This window comes from Esox lucius, chromosome 16 (genome assembly GCF_011004845.1).
Source record: "Esox lucius isolate fEsoLuc1 chromosome 16, fEsoLuc1.pri, whole genome shotgun sequence".
Lineage (NCBI taxonomy): Eukaryota > Metazoa > Chordata > Actinopteri > Esociformes > Esocidae > Esox > Esox lucius.
The window spans coordinates 31,643,332-31,658,127 of record NC_047584.1 but is presented as its reverse complement, the minus strand read 5'-3'; the positions used below and the strand labels follow the sequence as shown (position 1 = coordinate 31,658,127).

The window sequence follows — 14,796 nt, the reverse complement described above, 5'->3', positions numbered from 1 at the left end:
TATGTGACCGTTATACCGCGGATGTGCGCTGTGTCCGGGGGGGGCGCAGCCGACATAGGAAATGTTCTGGTTCGAGTAATCAGGTTTATCTGTGATGTGGAGATCTTGTTTGGCCTTTTGCGAGTTCAGCAAAGCAATACCTTCGCATTTCTTGCCTGAATGTCCTCAATGAAGCCATGGAATCTCGCCGTTGGCACTTTAGTGGGGGTTGATTTAAGTGAATTATGCATTTTTCTTGTCTTTGTTTGCCAAATTACCATTCGAAGTCAGTTAATGATGTTATATAGTTCACATTTCTGCAGTTTTGCATTTTCCTCCACCAAAGAAATATATCAGCCACTGGTCCTGACGAGCTCAGCTATAATCTCTGTGGTCGTGTCAGGAAAGCTGTAAGTCACTCCGGGTAAATTGCAGTTGGTACAAACTGTCCCCCAAAGAAGATCATGTTTCTATGGAAATTGGTAAGGTAAGACAGTTCACGCAAGGTTTTAAGGTCCATTATTTTTAATGTTTTCCTATAGTTTACGTTCAGTATAATTAGCCTACTTGTGTGTTGTAAAAAATCTAAGCTTTCTATCATGTCATGCTGTTCTCGACCTATTTTGAATTAACCTCGTTCGGTTACCGTCACTTGCTAATTGTAATTTGCAGTACAAAGGGACAATGATCATTTGAAAGTGGAAACCGACTTGAAAAGTATCAAAGGCGATTGTTATGCATTCACTGGGGTGGTCCGCGGTGCGTTCACTTTCATTAAGTTAACTGCCCACTAAAATCAAACAGCGGTACAAGCACTTTTACTTGTTTCACTGAATTCAGACCTGGAAAAAGGCCATCTTGGCACCGTGAACAGGTGTTGTGGCGAAATTACAACTTTGCCACGCCTCCACGTTGCACAGACTCTGATATTTTGGAGCTCAGTCAGAACGCACTGTCACTGCAATTGGGCTTAACACGATTTGTGTATGTCTGAACTGACATAGGCCTAATGGGGAAATATAATATATCATTAAAACAGGTATCGTTATTGTTCTAATTTCGTAAACATTTCACTTTGGTGTAGCCGGTGGTCGATGTATTTATTTTTTTGATTGATCTTTTCTGCGTTGTTTTCAAAGGTTTTCTGTATCATCTCCATCCTCTATGGCTCGGATATCTGCTTGGGATATGTTTATCATCGCTCTAAAAGGTCTGGAGAGGAGGCTGCTACGTCCAGAACTGAAAGTAAGAATGCACTGACAACTGTTTTGATGTAAATATATCGCGGGAAATAGTTTTTCCATATATGTAGGTGTGCATGGGTCAGTTTTTGAGACAATAATTTATGGGTATATTATTATTGCAACAGTGAAGGCATTGTTCATTGTATATAGTTAGTTAATGACATATTGGGGGTAATATTATGCATGGCGAATTGCAAGCAAACCAGAATAATATTCTCTTTAGTTTATATTCCAAAATCAACTGTAAGCTACAGTATACTTTGGAAAGTCATTATGTATTTTGGCTTTAGATGTATATATCTACCTTTCCCTCTGCCATTTTAAACAAGTCATATAGAAAACTCCCTTTGATACTTAGAGACATTAACGTTGAACTAAATTAAGTCCCGTACTGACTTAGGAGCAGAGCAATCAATCATTCGCCAATCCGTCGACTTACTTGACAACTGTTCACCATTAAATGATAACACGCAATTGCAAGGAAGTTACTTTCCCCCTATATAGGTTACTGTTTCAACGAAATTTAAAAAATCAGTTTGTGGTTTGTTTTCCATCAGATGTGATGTGCCTGCTAGTGAACCCAAATGAACGCGCCACATTTAATTCAAACAACCTATTTCTGTTGCCCTATTCAAGGTTGATTGGCCTGTTTAGGTATGCTTGAGATGTATTTACTCAGTGCTACCATGTGTCAATACCTAAAGCTTTTCAGCCGTTCCTGCCACAATTCTGAAACTGCATGTAAAAACGCAGGTTTGAATAGAAAACATGACAGATAAAGCTGTAAAAGAAGATTGAGAAAAATAAATTCTTCCCCTTTCCCTAGTTACCCTCAATTAATTTACTGCATCTTCGAAGGGTTTGTCATAGAAACGTTTGCGTTTAAGCTTCAAGCCTAGCAGCTATTACTCCGAGAAAAAAATATAATTTAAATGTTGCGCAGAGTTCTTCCATGGCCTCTTACGCGTTCCATTATTTATTTTTTTGCGTCTCCGAATAAACAAGGAACCTCTTGTTATGGAACCCAGTTATTATACTGGCTTGGTGCAGTCGGTCCCCATCCTCAATTAGGCACGTTTTGGGTACTGGAGATGGTTTTCAAACTCCAATGTAACTGTCTTAGAAGGTTGGGGTCAATATAGTCAGGCATCCGTTTCAATTGTGAAACAGCTTGAAATTATTGCCTATTCCAATACTCTCAGGAAAAACGGCGCTACCTAGAACCGTTAGGACTTTTAGGGAACCCACTGAGAAGCTCTTTTTTTCTTCTTCTCAGAGCAGTACCCTAAGGGATATGGATGGTTGTTTGTCTCTCTCCGCTCTAGCTCGCTCAGAGTCTGTGTTGATCGACACAACAGGATCATGCAAGAACAGATGTTTTGAGTTGGACGAGGCCGAACCCCCCCACTGCCGCTGTGACAATTTATGTAAAACCTACAATAGCTGCTGTCAGGATTTTGATGAGCATTGCTTGAGGACAGGTAAGCCTGAAGCCTCCCCAACCTGTCTCAGGGTTGGTGGCCTTTTAAAACTCACGTTCCCTTTATTCATCAGTGTGATCTTCCAAATCAAGTTAAACCTCTCTCTTAGTCCAAGACCAGACATGCCCCGTTTCCATGCCTTTCACCTCTGTATCGCTCTAACATACCTGTCTCCCTGGCTACTTGTACATATTGTATGTTGGCTTCCAAAGGGCGCACGTCACCGCATGCATAATGTTAACTTGAGTCGTAGTTGAACTGGACATCTGGATGCTGTTGAGAGAAATGTGTTGTTAAGGTGTCTCAGGAACGCTGGGAGGTTTTTAAATCATCGTCTGATTTACGTCCTTTCAATCGATTGATTGACTGTGTCCAGAGGGAGGTTTTGAGTGCAGTAAGGAGCGATGTGGTGAGACCAGGAGGGACCAGCATGCCTGCCACTGCTCCGAGGACTGTTTGACCAAAGGAGACTGCTGCACCAACTATAAAACGCTCTGCAAAGGTTAGACGCGCAACGCTAAAATGTTTCTAAAACATCCTCTAGTTCAGTACGTGCTTTCACAAACTTTTTTTGATATATTTTCTGGTGTATTTAGAAATATTGTGGGAGTATAAAGGCGAGAGTTTTTACTGAAGAGCAGTTGGTGGGATTCTGACACATGCTGTGACTGTACAGATGTCCTACCGGTTGTGGCCCGGCCCATTACACCCGTGGACCGCTCCTAGACCACCGAACCGTTCCGACTGTTGTCATGACGTTTATGTTCGGCTGTATATTTTCCAGTTTTAGTGTGTAGGGTTTCTTGAACACTTCGATTGACACTGAATTGGACCACTTTCTTTAAAGGGGAGACCACCTGGTTGCAAGACGACTGTGAAGACATAAAAGCCCATGAATGTCCAGCGGGGTAAGACGCCTTGTCTGCACGCCGTCTGACTTAACGCTACGCAGCGAATCGCACAACTTAAGTGGCCTGTGGGTCACGGTGAGGTGGTCTTATCTCCTCAGGTTCGTCCGTCCTCCTCTCATCATGCTGTCAGTGGATGGCTTCAGAGCTTCCTACATGAAGAGGGGAAGCACCGTGATACCGAACATCGAGAAACTCCGTAAGACAGAACCACCCCAACAGTAGCGATGCGTTTGCAATAGATTTGTACTCTTTTTATTATTATAATAATTTTTTTTCTTCTACTTTTTCTGACTTGAGAGTTGTGATTAGTCAATCAATCAAATGTATTTATAAAGCCCTTTTTATAACAGCAGTTGTCACAAATTGCTTTTACAAAAACACCCGGTATAAACCCCAAGGAGCAAACAACAGTAGTGTTGAATTTCAGTGGCTAGGAAAAACTCCCTAAGAAGGCCGAAATTTAGGAAGAAACCTAGAGAGGACCCAGGCTCAGAGGGGTGACCAGTCCTCTTCTGGGTGTGCCGGGAAGTCTTGATTTGTCATTTTTATCACTATTTTTACTGACTCGAGTGAGTCAGATCTCTAGGGTTAGGGTGAGCAGGGCTAATAGGCAGCCCTCTGTCTCAGTGGTTTGATCAATCGTTGATTCCCCTGCTCAGAGAAAAATACAGCAAACTGCCTGCAGCGTCAGTTAAGGAAAATATCTGTTCAAACTGATGATTGGACGCTATGGTGCGGGGGTGTGTGTTCTGGGTGTTACTGACTAAAATGAACAAAATCAGTAAAACGTTTACAATTGAAAACTCTTTGCTCTTGATCTACACGATTCTTCACATTGTCGCCGTATCTGTTTGTTTATTTTTTTTCAGGAAGTTGCGGTACCCACGCTCCCTACATGAGGCCGATGTACCCCACCAAAACCTTCCCCAATATGTACACACTTGCAACGGTGTGTCCTGGTTTGTGTGTGTCCTGGTTTGTGTGTGTCCTGGTTTGTGTGTGTCCTGGTTTCTCATGCTTAAGTTACCGGGTGAACAGTGTGACCCACAAAACCTATCCTAAATTCATGGTTCCTAAGCAACGGGGTGACGCCTCTGTTGTGGTCCACCGCAGGGCCTGTACCCCGAGTCCCATGGCATAGTGGGCAACTCGATGTATGACCCCGTCTTCAATGCCAACTTTAACCTGCGTGGCCGGGAGAAACTGAATCACCGTTGGTGGGGAGGTCAGCCGGTGAGTTGTCTCGGGCTCTCCTCTTTGGTCTTTAGTCGAGCCAAAAGTCCTTTTAGGAACCCCCTCCCCCCCATTCTATAAGCATCACCATTCTCAAAGGCCTGTGTCTGTGTTCTATTTGCATGGTAATGGCTACACTTACAGCTGGCCAGGATTATTTTCTTTCTCACTCTCCCTTTCTCTCTCTCTCTCTCTCTCTCGCCCCCTCTCTCTCCCTCCCTCTCTCTCCCTCCCTCCCCATATTCAATTGTTAAAGATGCCTGTGAGTGTTTAATAAAACTGAGTTCCAATCCAATAACTGTAAATATCTGTTTGTGAGATGTTGTGGTGGAGGGTGTTCAGGCTCATTTTGTTGAATACTGCCATACATCTGTACCAAATTTGTTTTAAGGTTACACACTTTTTTTTTTTTAAGGACATGTCTCGAATGCGCTTATTTGATTGCATGTGTAATATTGTCTGTTTAAAAAGTCAACGATTGCAAGTCCTTTATTTATATTGTGTTTAATAAAGAAAATCCTGTTTCTTTGTCCTAGATATGGATCACAGCAGTGAAACAGGGGGTGAAGGCTGGCACCTTCTTTTGGCCTTTGTAAGTCTCTCTGCCAAAAACCACATCTGAAGAATGTTTGTTTCCATCATGTGCCAATATTTTTGAATGCTGTTACATGCCCATATCTCGTCCCAGCTCGCTCAGTCAGGATTCTCCACAGGACAAAAAAAAGACCTAGACTAGGCTTAATCTGTGTCTGCAAAACCGGCCCTATATATTGTCATAATGTGGCTGTGTGGAGTTCAGGTAGAAAATATAGTCTGGAGACCGGCATGTTCTTGTTTGGTCGTACCCTCCCGCTAACCCAATGCCAGCAGGCCTGGAGGAAAACAAAGCCTTGCATTCATAGGACACAGCCGCCTTTGAGACGGACCTCAATGTGGCGGTGTGGAGCCCTAGCTGTTTTACTAGCCATTTGCAGTAATGGGCCCATTAACGTACAGCAGGGCGTCAGCCTGTGAACCTGGCCAGCCGGGGGACTCCTTCAAAACGCGCCGAGGTCAAAGTGCATTTCAAGGTGCACTTCCTGTGGTGTGCCCGGGGGGCGGCCGAGGAGGTAGCGGAGGGTTTAACGTTACCGTACTTTGTAATGGCGAAAACCAAAGAGCTCCAAAGGAGACGCGGTAATAAGGAGTTTTGTTGACGGTGGCTTGTGGGGGACTCTTCTGTCTCACTACAGGGAGGTCTTAACCAACACCAGAGGGGCAGAGGGAAAGACGGGGGGCCCCCTGTGGAGATTTAGGAGGATAAGGTTTAGTCCGCTCCATACCCACTAGGCACCACCCAGCTCCTCCACATGTCAGGCCCCGGTTTGGGGAGGCCGATCACGGGGCTGATGGCTGGCAGCTGTGCCTTGTGGGCTGGAGAACTGAGGTCTGTTGGTGGCCAACCGCTCCTCAAGCCAGGAGCGGAAGGGGAGGCTTTGAGGTTCATAGGCTTCCCGGGGGGGGGGGGTGGAGGGGATGGGGGGGGTGGAGAGAGCTTTAAATGTGTTGTATCCTGTTCTTATCACTTCACTGGGCCATGCTCGTGGTTTTACAATCTCAGGGGGACGTTAATCTGGCAGCTTTCACTGTGTCGTAAAAACGCATTTTAAAGAGGCTGGTTCAAGCCGTGAATCCTGGCGGCACATGAGATTGTCTACCACACATCTGACAGAAAAAAGACAAACTGTGGCGGTGACCAGATTATAACGGCGATGAGGCTCTTATAATCGTGGTGGGGGGGGCGGTGTTCAGTAGTTAGGGGGATGCATGTACATGTATGTGCCACACACCTTTGTGCTTGGTCCAAGTGAAGACTTTGTTTGCGGTCCACGTTGTGAACCCGACTGATGTGTCTTTTCAGTTCGATCCCACTGGAGAGGCGTGTTATGACCATCCTGCAGTGGCTCCACCTGCCAGATGGACAGAGGTAACCACAACGGCTTCTTCTGGCTTCCTGCCGCTGTCAGCGACCATGTGACGTCAGCTAATTCCGTTTCACACATTGAATCCTGGGGTGGGATGGTACAGGTACGCTGCCATTCTAAGCTTCCTTCCTGTGCTGTTGTTTCAGGCCGTATGTCTATGCCATACACTCAGAGCAACCGGACACAGATGGACACAAACTGGGGCCCATGAGTACAGAGGTGAGCTGAGTCAGGGTGCCGGGATCTGGGGTCAGGCGGCTGGGTCTGGGGTCAGGCGGCTGGGTCTGGGGTCAGGCGGCTGGGTCTGGGGCCAGGGCGCAGGGTCTAGGGGCTGGTGTCAGGGTGCCGGGATCATTTTGTTGATGGTTGAGAGTCGTCTGGGTGGGTCTTGATGGTAGTGGTTCTTGATGGTTGTGGCACTAAGGCCGAAAGGAGATTGTTTTGGTTGTGTTGAGGAGCTCTACAAAACAGCACTTATGCCAGATGTTGCACACATTCAAAACAACACACGCTGGCGTTCTGAATTATCTGTCAGTCCAGCCCTAGAAAGGCCCCAGATGAACCCAGGAACTCACAAGCAGTGTAGTGTGGAACTGATTAAGCCTCTTGTGCAGTTTTCAGTTTCATCACGTTGTTGTGCAACTTCGCAGAGGCATTTGGATAATATCCTGGACGATACCCCCCGCGACCACTGCGATTTCCCTGCCAGTGTTGATCAGTGTGTGTTCTGTCCTCCAGCTGAACAGCCCCCTGAGGGAGATCGACAAGACCATTGGTCGGCTGATGGACGGCCTGAAACAGATGAAGCTCCATCGATGTGTGAACATCATCCTGGTGGGAGACCACGGTACGACGTCACCCCTGGGCCTTTACATGACACCCAGCTGACTCCTCTGGCTGCTTTTCATAGTCAGTCCCTTTTCATAGGTAGCCCAAAATTACTTGGTACTTCAATAGATCAAATCCCGGCCGCGGCATACCGTCTGTGCCCCCAAGGGGCCGATGCAGGGCAGCACACTCGGGGCGAAGCGCCGGCCGCGGACGATAGATGTCAGACGGGGACGCCAGCTTGCTCAATTGTGGTTGTTGTCTGGGTAATGTGTCCTCTTAGGCAGGCCTTTGCCAGCGTAAACCTGCTGGTTGATTGGTGTTATAGGAATCAGAAAGGATTGGTGGGATGTGATTGGACGAAACGTAAGTCTTTGACATACTCGCTGTTGTTTGGATGAGACCACCATGAAGTCACAAAATTGGAAGTGTAGGAAGACTGTTTGAAATATTGGAAATGAAACACTCTTTGAACCACACTTTTCCTTCACACATTATACTATATAGTAATGAATGAATAATTGCTGATGTGTGTTCAGGTATGGAGGAGGCCCACTGTGAGAGGACAGAGTTCCTCAGCTCATACATGCCGTCCACTGTTGATGACATCATTCTAATTCCTGGGTCGTTGGGCAGGATCCGATCCAGGTATCCCAACAACCCTAAATGTGAGTTAATGTCTCTTTGTTTCCATTTTCATTAGTTTACAGTATGTCAATTATATCGTAACGTAATTTGAGCTTTGTTTATAATATGTTAATAAATTATGTTAGGGTTGATACAAGGGTTAATACAGTTTTTTTTAGGTCAAAGCCAAGTCCTACATTTTTACACTGGAAATGACAAAGTAACACATGTGACTGGGTCACATGGCCAGGTCAGAGAACTCAGTCTTCGGCCTATCCACCGAGTCTATGGTCCCGACTCCCCCTGAGCCGGTTATTATCTGCGTCATCAGAAGAGTAGGGACAACATTTCCCAACTGTCCACTGTAGCCTAAATCGTAACTTTTGTCTTTTTCAGATGACGCTAAATTGGTTGTTGCTAATCTTACCGTGAGTACGATATACTTTGTAATTCTACGGCCATTGTCTTCCCTAAATCGATATCCGGACAAATATTAACATTCGCCCTGTGTTTTCAGACATAAAGGTGAGAAATTCAGAATAACAAAAGGCTTTAAAAAAGATTGGACCTATTTTCCCCGCAGTGTAAAAAGACGGACCAGCACTTCAAGCCCTACTTGAAGCAGCATCTTCCCAAACGCCTTCATTACGCCAACAACCGGAGGATCGAGGACATCCATCTGCTAGTGGAGAGAAAGTGGCACGTCATGAGGTAGGCCTCTCTCAGGCCACTTCCGACAACATTACCCTGGACACACTCAATACGTCACAGTCAGCGTTGGTCGGACTGGGCGGAAAGTTGTCGCTGCTAGGGTAAACCCGTGAGGTAGTTGCCCTGTATGAAAAACAAATCAATGTTTCGGAGACGGAGGGAGAGACCTTGTCAAGAATAGGCCCGCGCCAGCGGCTCATCGTTGTGTTTGAGTTGGCATGGCCCGGTGCTAAAAGAAAGAGATCATTGAGATCTCTCCTCCCGCCTGCTAAGATAGAGACACATTTAATAGCTGGCACTGTGAGTCGTGAACTGTATGCTTTCTGAGTGATACATTCTAAACCCTCGAGCAGGTTTTGCAGCATGCGGAGTCAAACAGACTTTCAAATTAAATGAAATCGAATGAAGAAAAACTGCCAGTCGTGCTTCTGCCGTCTACGTGCTTGTGGGTCCCCCACATACGCAGACATCACTGAATGTAGTGTTGACTGTATACTTAGTAGTACATCCAGAGCTTTTGAGGGGAGTTGTGGGGGTTGGCCTTGCTGAACTGAATCCCTCAGTTCACACTGACATCACTCCATCCGTGTGGTGTTTTAATAAATTGTATGAAAATCTGAGACAATTTCCTAGCTTGTTTGTTTAGCCTACACCTTGTGTTTCTGCCTTTTTGAGAGTGTAGGTATTTCTCTGATTAAAACCAAAGCGTGAATTGTCCGCTAAATCTTTCATTTGCCGGGGAAAGTATTTTCTCACGATGGATACGTTTAGTTGTTTGCACTGACACTTAGTAGACTTTTCATAAACATAGTTAAAATGTGGATTAATTACTTCAAAGCCTGTTTATTATTTATAAACAACCTTGTCTATTACAGGAAACCCATAGAAGGAGGAAAGAGGCATCCTGGGAAATGTATATCAGGAGATCATGGTTATGATAATAAGATCAACAGCATGCAGGTGTGCTAGAACTAGTTCTGTTAAGTGTGATTAATTAACGTATGTTGTTCTTTGATATGAATTATTAATCCCTGCGCTGTTCTGACATTCTTCTAGACAATTTTCCTGGGATACGGGCCTACGTTTAAATTCAAGACTAAAGTTCCAGTTTTTGAAAACATTGAACTCTATAACGTCATGTGTGGTGAGGAGTTTTTTCATTTCCGCAGTTTTCAGACCCTGAAAGATAAAGGGGTCCCAAAATGGCAGTTACTACATCATTAGCTCCACAATAAATGCAAGGGCTAATGTATTATTAGCGGCTGATACATGCAACTTGCAAGTATTACATTATTAGTCGCTATGGTCTGTCATCAACAACACATTGATTCACCCCTTAATTGTGGATTGTTACGCAGTATTGACTTGAGTCTGTAACCCTCCTCCGATACTCTGTGTGGACTTGACTCCGTAACACTCCTCAGATCTGCTTGGCCTGAAGCCTGCTCCCAACAATGGCACTCATGGCAGTCTGAACCATCTGTTGAAGAGCCCTGTCCATAAGCCCACCATGCCGGAGGAGGTTTCTAAGCCCACTCCGTCAGCCCCGGTCGCAGCTCTGAGCGACGACTTGGGCTGCAGCTGTGACGACAAGGTTAGCTACCGTTTGACGTAAATCGATTGGAATCATCTCTGTGCTCAAAGGTCATGGATGAAATTGATTATACACAAGTGTAAATTGAATTTTAATGCATGTGTTTTTGACCTATGATTTGGCTGATACCTGTTGGAGTTGTCATAACTGGTCAAGTTTGTTAAATGTCTAAATAGTTTTGTGTCTTGTTTTGGAACTTGTCAATTGTTTCATAAGTAACGGGACAAATTGTTCTGTTACTGATGAAATCAACAGTTGCTGCTATACACTCATGTTTTTTTTAATTCCTTTACCTGCTTCTGTCTGTGAAGTAATCATGCTTCTACATGGTTTATAGATCTCTTGCAAGAGATTTTCACTTCCAATCTTTTGCAGTTGCGTTCAAAAAATAGGGGGCAGAGAGCAATGAAAATCACCCTTGTAAGAGGCTATAACCTGGAGTCACTGTGGCTCTGTCTGTTGCAGAACAAAGTGGAAGAGCTCAATCAGAGACTGAGGCAAGCCACTGATGGTACGTCTCATGGCGTCTGTGCCGTAACGCTAATAAAATAAGTTCTAACACGGTCATTGTCCTGTTATTACCACAATCATGCTAGTTGCACAGATGTGCATTACTGTGTTATTACCTTCAGTATATCAGAGCTGCTTGTAAAGTTTTTACCACTTAATTGTCAGTAAAGTTTATGGTTGATGTTGTTTTGTTAGCTCTACTGTGTTTCGTGTTACTGTTCAATGGCATGTTTAGTGTCTTGTTACAGGCCCTGTTGTATGTTTTGTCTTTTCTTCCAGACAGCAAGAACCTCCCTTATGGACGACCAGCGGTTTTGTTCCGCGCCAAATACAGCATACTCCATCACAGTGACTATATCAGCGGGTACAGTGAAGCACTTTTCATGCCGCTGTGGACCTCCTATACAGTCTCAAAACAGGTATGTCGCATGGCAGCATGGGATCCTTCAGTGTTTCATACCCGTCGTTTATTTTAATTTCAGCTACACAAGCTGTTTTAATGTACAGTTAAAGTGTCCCTGGCTTTGTTTCGGGAAAGCTGGCGCTTCTCCATTGATCCTTTAATTGCTCGTCGCTGACAAAGTGGGGGCTATCGTCATTCGTTGTCTATACTTTTACTGGGTAATCCAGTGTTGTGGTCTAACCCTCACCTTAGCCTAACCAGGAGTCTAATGTTGTGATGGTATTTTCCAGGTTGAAGTAACACCTCTTCCAGAGCATCTGAGTAACTGTGTCAGGCCTGACATCCGTGTCCCTGCAGCCTTCAGCCAGTCATGCTCCAGCTACAAGGCTGACAAACAGACCTCCTATGGATTCCTCTATCCTCCAGGTGCGTCCTCATGTCTGCTCTTAAAATTCATACTGTACGAGCGCTGATCCCGATCTGCCCTTGTAGTGTTGATCCATTGCGTTTCAAAAGTCAAACCGCGTCCTTGCTCAGAATTCCTGCTCTGAAGCGCTTTCTGGATACGGGCAGCACCAGTTTGGCTAACGCCGAGAAACACCAGTTTTGTTTCAGGTAATACATAATGGTGCCATAGAAATATTACTGTGTTCATGTGCCGTGTGCTCTTTCCACTGTCTTTGTGTATATAGAGCTGTCTTCAACCCAAGATGGCAAATCTGACGCAGTCCTCATCACAAACACTGTACCCATGTACCCAGCATTCAAGAGTAAGTCAAAACAACTTTAAAAGAACTTGGCATGTCTCATGTAATGCGCGGAATCCCCACAAACTTAATTTACACTGACAAGGTAAACTAGCATTGATCGGTAACAGGTTTTTGGCTAAACTGTTCTCGCTCAGCCTGAATGGAGCCTCTGTGGAAGTGATTACTTTTACTTATATCTGCTTAAACATCTCATTGCTTACTCTTTGGTGTTTTAGGCCAAGGACCTGTATAAGCACTTTGTGACCACTGCAAAAAGGGATTTTTGATTTGACTTTTTTTTAGGGTTAATGTTAAAAAGAAGAAAGTATATATATATATTTTTTAAGTAAATCAATTGTGAGCGGTCAGTTGTGTGACCTCAGGTGTGTGTGTGTGTTGCCTCTGTTCTGCTGGAATGTTCTCAGAACACCACACCGGTCACCTCATTAAGGATTTCTCACACTTGTGACACACCTCCGCTCGTGTCTTGACCACCGTGTAGTTTCTCTCTGAGGGACCCAGGAGGGTTGAGATGGCGCTGGAGTATGTATGGTTATGGTTTGGACTGGGGATTTCCTCTGGACCCTTTTATGCCACACAGTTCGAAAAAACATGTTTTAACAACCCCGAAAAGGTTCATGTAAAGGGTTAGACCCAGCAGATGGGGGATGTCCAGTGGACTGTGTAACAACCCCTGGATATTATGGGGATGCATAGAAAGATAATTATTCAACTGGTCTCCACATTGAAGTCAGTGGTTTGTTTATTCTATAAATTATATTTCTATGCATTTAATCCTATCTGAAAAGCAAACATCCAGATAACTTAAAAAAAACCATGGAAACGATTTAACCGTGTCTCTCCTTCAGGAGTATGGAGCTACTTCCAGAGGACTCTTGTGAAGAAGTATGCCCTGGAGAGAAACGGGGTCAACTTAGTCTGTGGCCCCATTTTCGACGATGACTATGATGGTCTGAGAGACTCCGCAGAGAAAATGAAACAGTAAGGGCTTTTGGTCTCCACCGCTGCTAATATATACACTCAACCTATTGACTTCATAGTGCAGTTAGTGTGCTGCTGAAAAGGGCAATGGGCTGTAGTTAAAAGTAGTGCACTTGAAAGAGAAAAGGTTGTAATTTGGGACACACTCACACAGTAGTGCCTTGAAGCAGCACTGTCTCACTGTGTCTCTGAGTTAACGCAATGTGAAGTCATATCTGTGATTCAAGAGTCAGTCTTTGCATTTTACTTCACTTCACAAGATTGTACTTGCTATACGAAGGAGACCGATCCATGCGCTGTCATGAAAAAGACTCAGAAGGGGAGAATGTGACAGCAGTGCCACCTAGTGGCCCGACCTGTGTCTTTACAAATTCCTGTCCTGGTTTCATTCTGTCATCCATGCTATGTCTGTGTGTGTGTCTGTGTGCAGATATGCCAGTGGCACTGTGCCAATCCCGACCCACTACTTCTGCGTGACAACCAGTTGCCTGGACTTCACGCAGGCCGTGGATGTCTGCACGGGACCTCTCAGCAGCTCCGCCTTCATCCTGCCCCATCGCCCGGACAACGACGAGAGCTGCAATGTGAGTCCCTGACTCTGGGTCCCAGTGTCTCCCCGGCTCTGGGTCCCAGTGACTCCCTGACCTCCGTCTAGTGGAATTCTTTATTGCCCGTATTGTGACAGGCGGGGATCGAGAGGTCTGAGCGTTTGTCAGACCGTCCGCTGACATTGTCGTGTTTTGCGTTCACTTCCTGTCCCAGAGTTCTGATGAGGAGTCCAAGTGGGTGGAGAATCTGATGAGGATGCACACGGCCCGTGTACGAGACGTGGAGATCCTCACGGGGCTCGACTTCTACCGCCGGACCAGCCGGAGTTACCCTGAGATCCTGTCACTAAAGACTCACATGCACACCTATGAGAGCGAGATCTAAAACCACTGTCCACTTTCAACGCCCCCCCCCCCCCCCCCGCAGCTCTGATGGTCTGGTGTATATTTTCAATGTGTTGTCTGTTCTCATATTTATTATTCTTTTTCAAAAGGTTGGATGGATGTTCCTGTGCTTATGAAATAATGTAACACTTCTCCTGTCCATTGTTATTCGTGATTTACAGGCATGAATGGAATGGCCCCATTTTAGGTGTGTGCGTGCGTGTGTGTGTGGTTGAATTGAGTATGTAATGTTTCGGATGAATGTCGTTGTTGTGTGATCCCTACTTCATTTTGAATAAATGTTACAGTTGACTGTTACAGTTAATTTGAAATGTAGAGCTAATAAAATGTTTTGTACCACTGGGTCTCAATCGTTGTGGTTGGGAAGGGTAGTGGATATTCATGTTGGATTTTGTTTGCCAGCTTACCTTGTGTTCTTTTGAAGGAAGGTGTCAGTATTATCTGATAATCGCATATTTATTTCAGCGGTAGAGATAACTAGGACATTGTAAAGGGATCACTGTAGGGTTGAAATTGAAACCAGAGGCTAAAATGAAGTTTTAGAAGTGTTGTGATTTCTCCATTCTCTTCAAAAAGAGGTGTACATAGTGAAAAAGACAACTTAAAA

The 14,796-nt window shown here is 44.9% G+C and overlaps 1 protein-coding gene across 7 annotated transcripts; it reads left to right on the top strand.

Annotated features, from left to right (window-relative positions):
* The first annotated feature begins 35 nt into the window (after window positions 1-35).
* enpp2 (ectonucleotide pyrophosphatase/phosphodiesterase 2) lies at window positions 36-14,516 on the top strand. Of its 7 annotated transcripts, none has more exons than XM_020054580.3 (25): window positions 36-466; window positions 1,119-1,224; window positions 2,549-2,704; window positions 3,081-3,206; window positions 3,552-3,612; window positions 3,714-3,811; window positions 4,485-4,564; window positions 4,729-4,848; window positions 5,385-5,440; window positions 6,749-6,814; window positions 6,959-7,031; window positions 7,551-7,659; window positions 8,180-8,308; window positions 8,664-8,695; window positions 8,851-8,978; window positions 9,854-9,938; window positions 10,035-10,122; window positions 10,403-10,572; window positions 10,948-11,083; window positions 11,362-11,501; window positions 11,776-11,911; window positions 12,178-12,255; window positions 13,104-13,236; window positions 13,667-13,820; window positions 13,999-14,516. In XM_020054580.3, exons 1-25 carry the CDS (start codon window positions 452-454, stop codon window positions 14,167-14,169), a joined length of 2,646 nt encoding a protein of 881 aa, XP_019910139.1. In that variant the 5' UTR covers window positions 36-451; the 3' UTR covers window positions 14,170-14,516. The 7 variants fall into 7 exon arrangements, with proteins under 7 accessions (XP_019910139.1, XP_019910140.1, XP_019910134.1 ...); XM_020054581.3 differs by having other exon boundaries at window positions 2,500-2,704; window positions 11,038-11,083; XM_020054575.3 differs by having other exon boundaries at window positions 2,500-2,704.
* The last annotated feature ends 280 nt before the right edge of the window (window positions 14,517-14,796 follow it).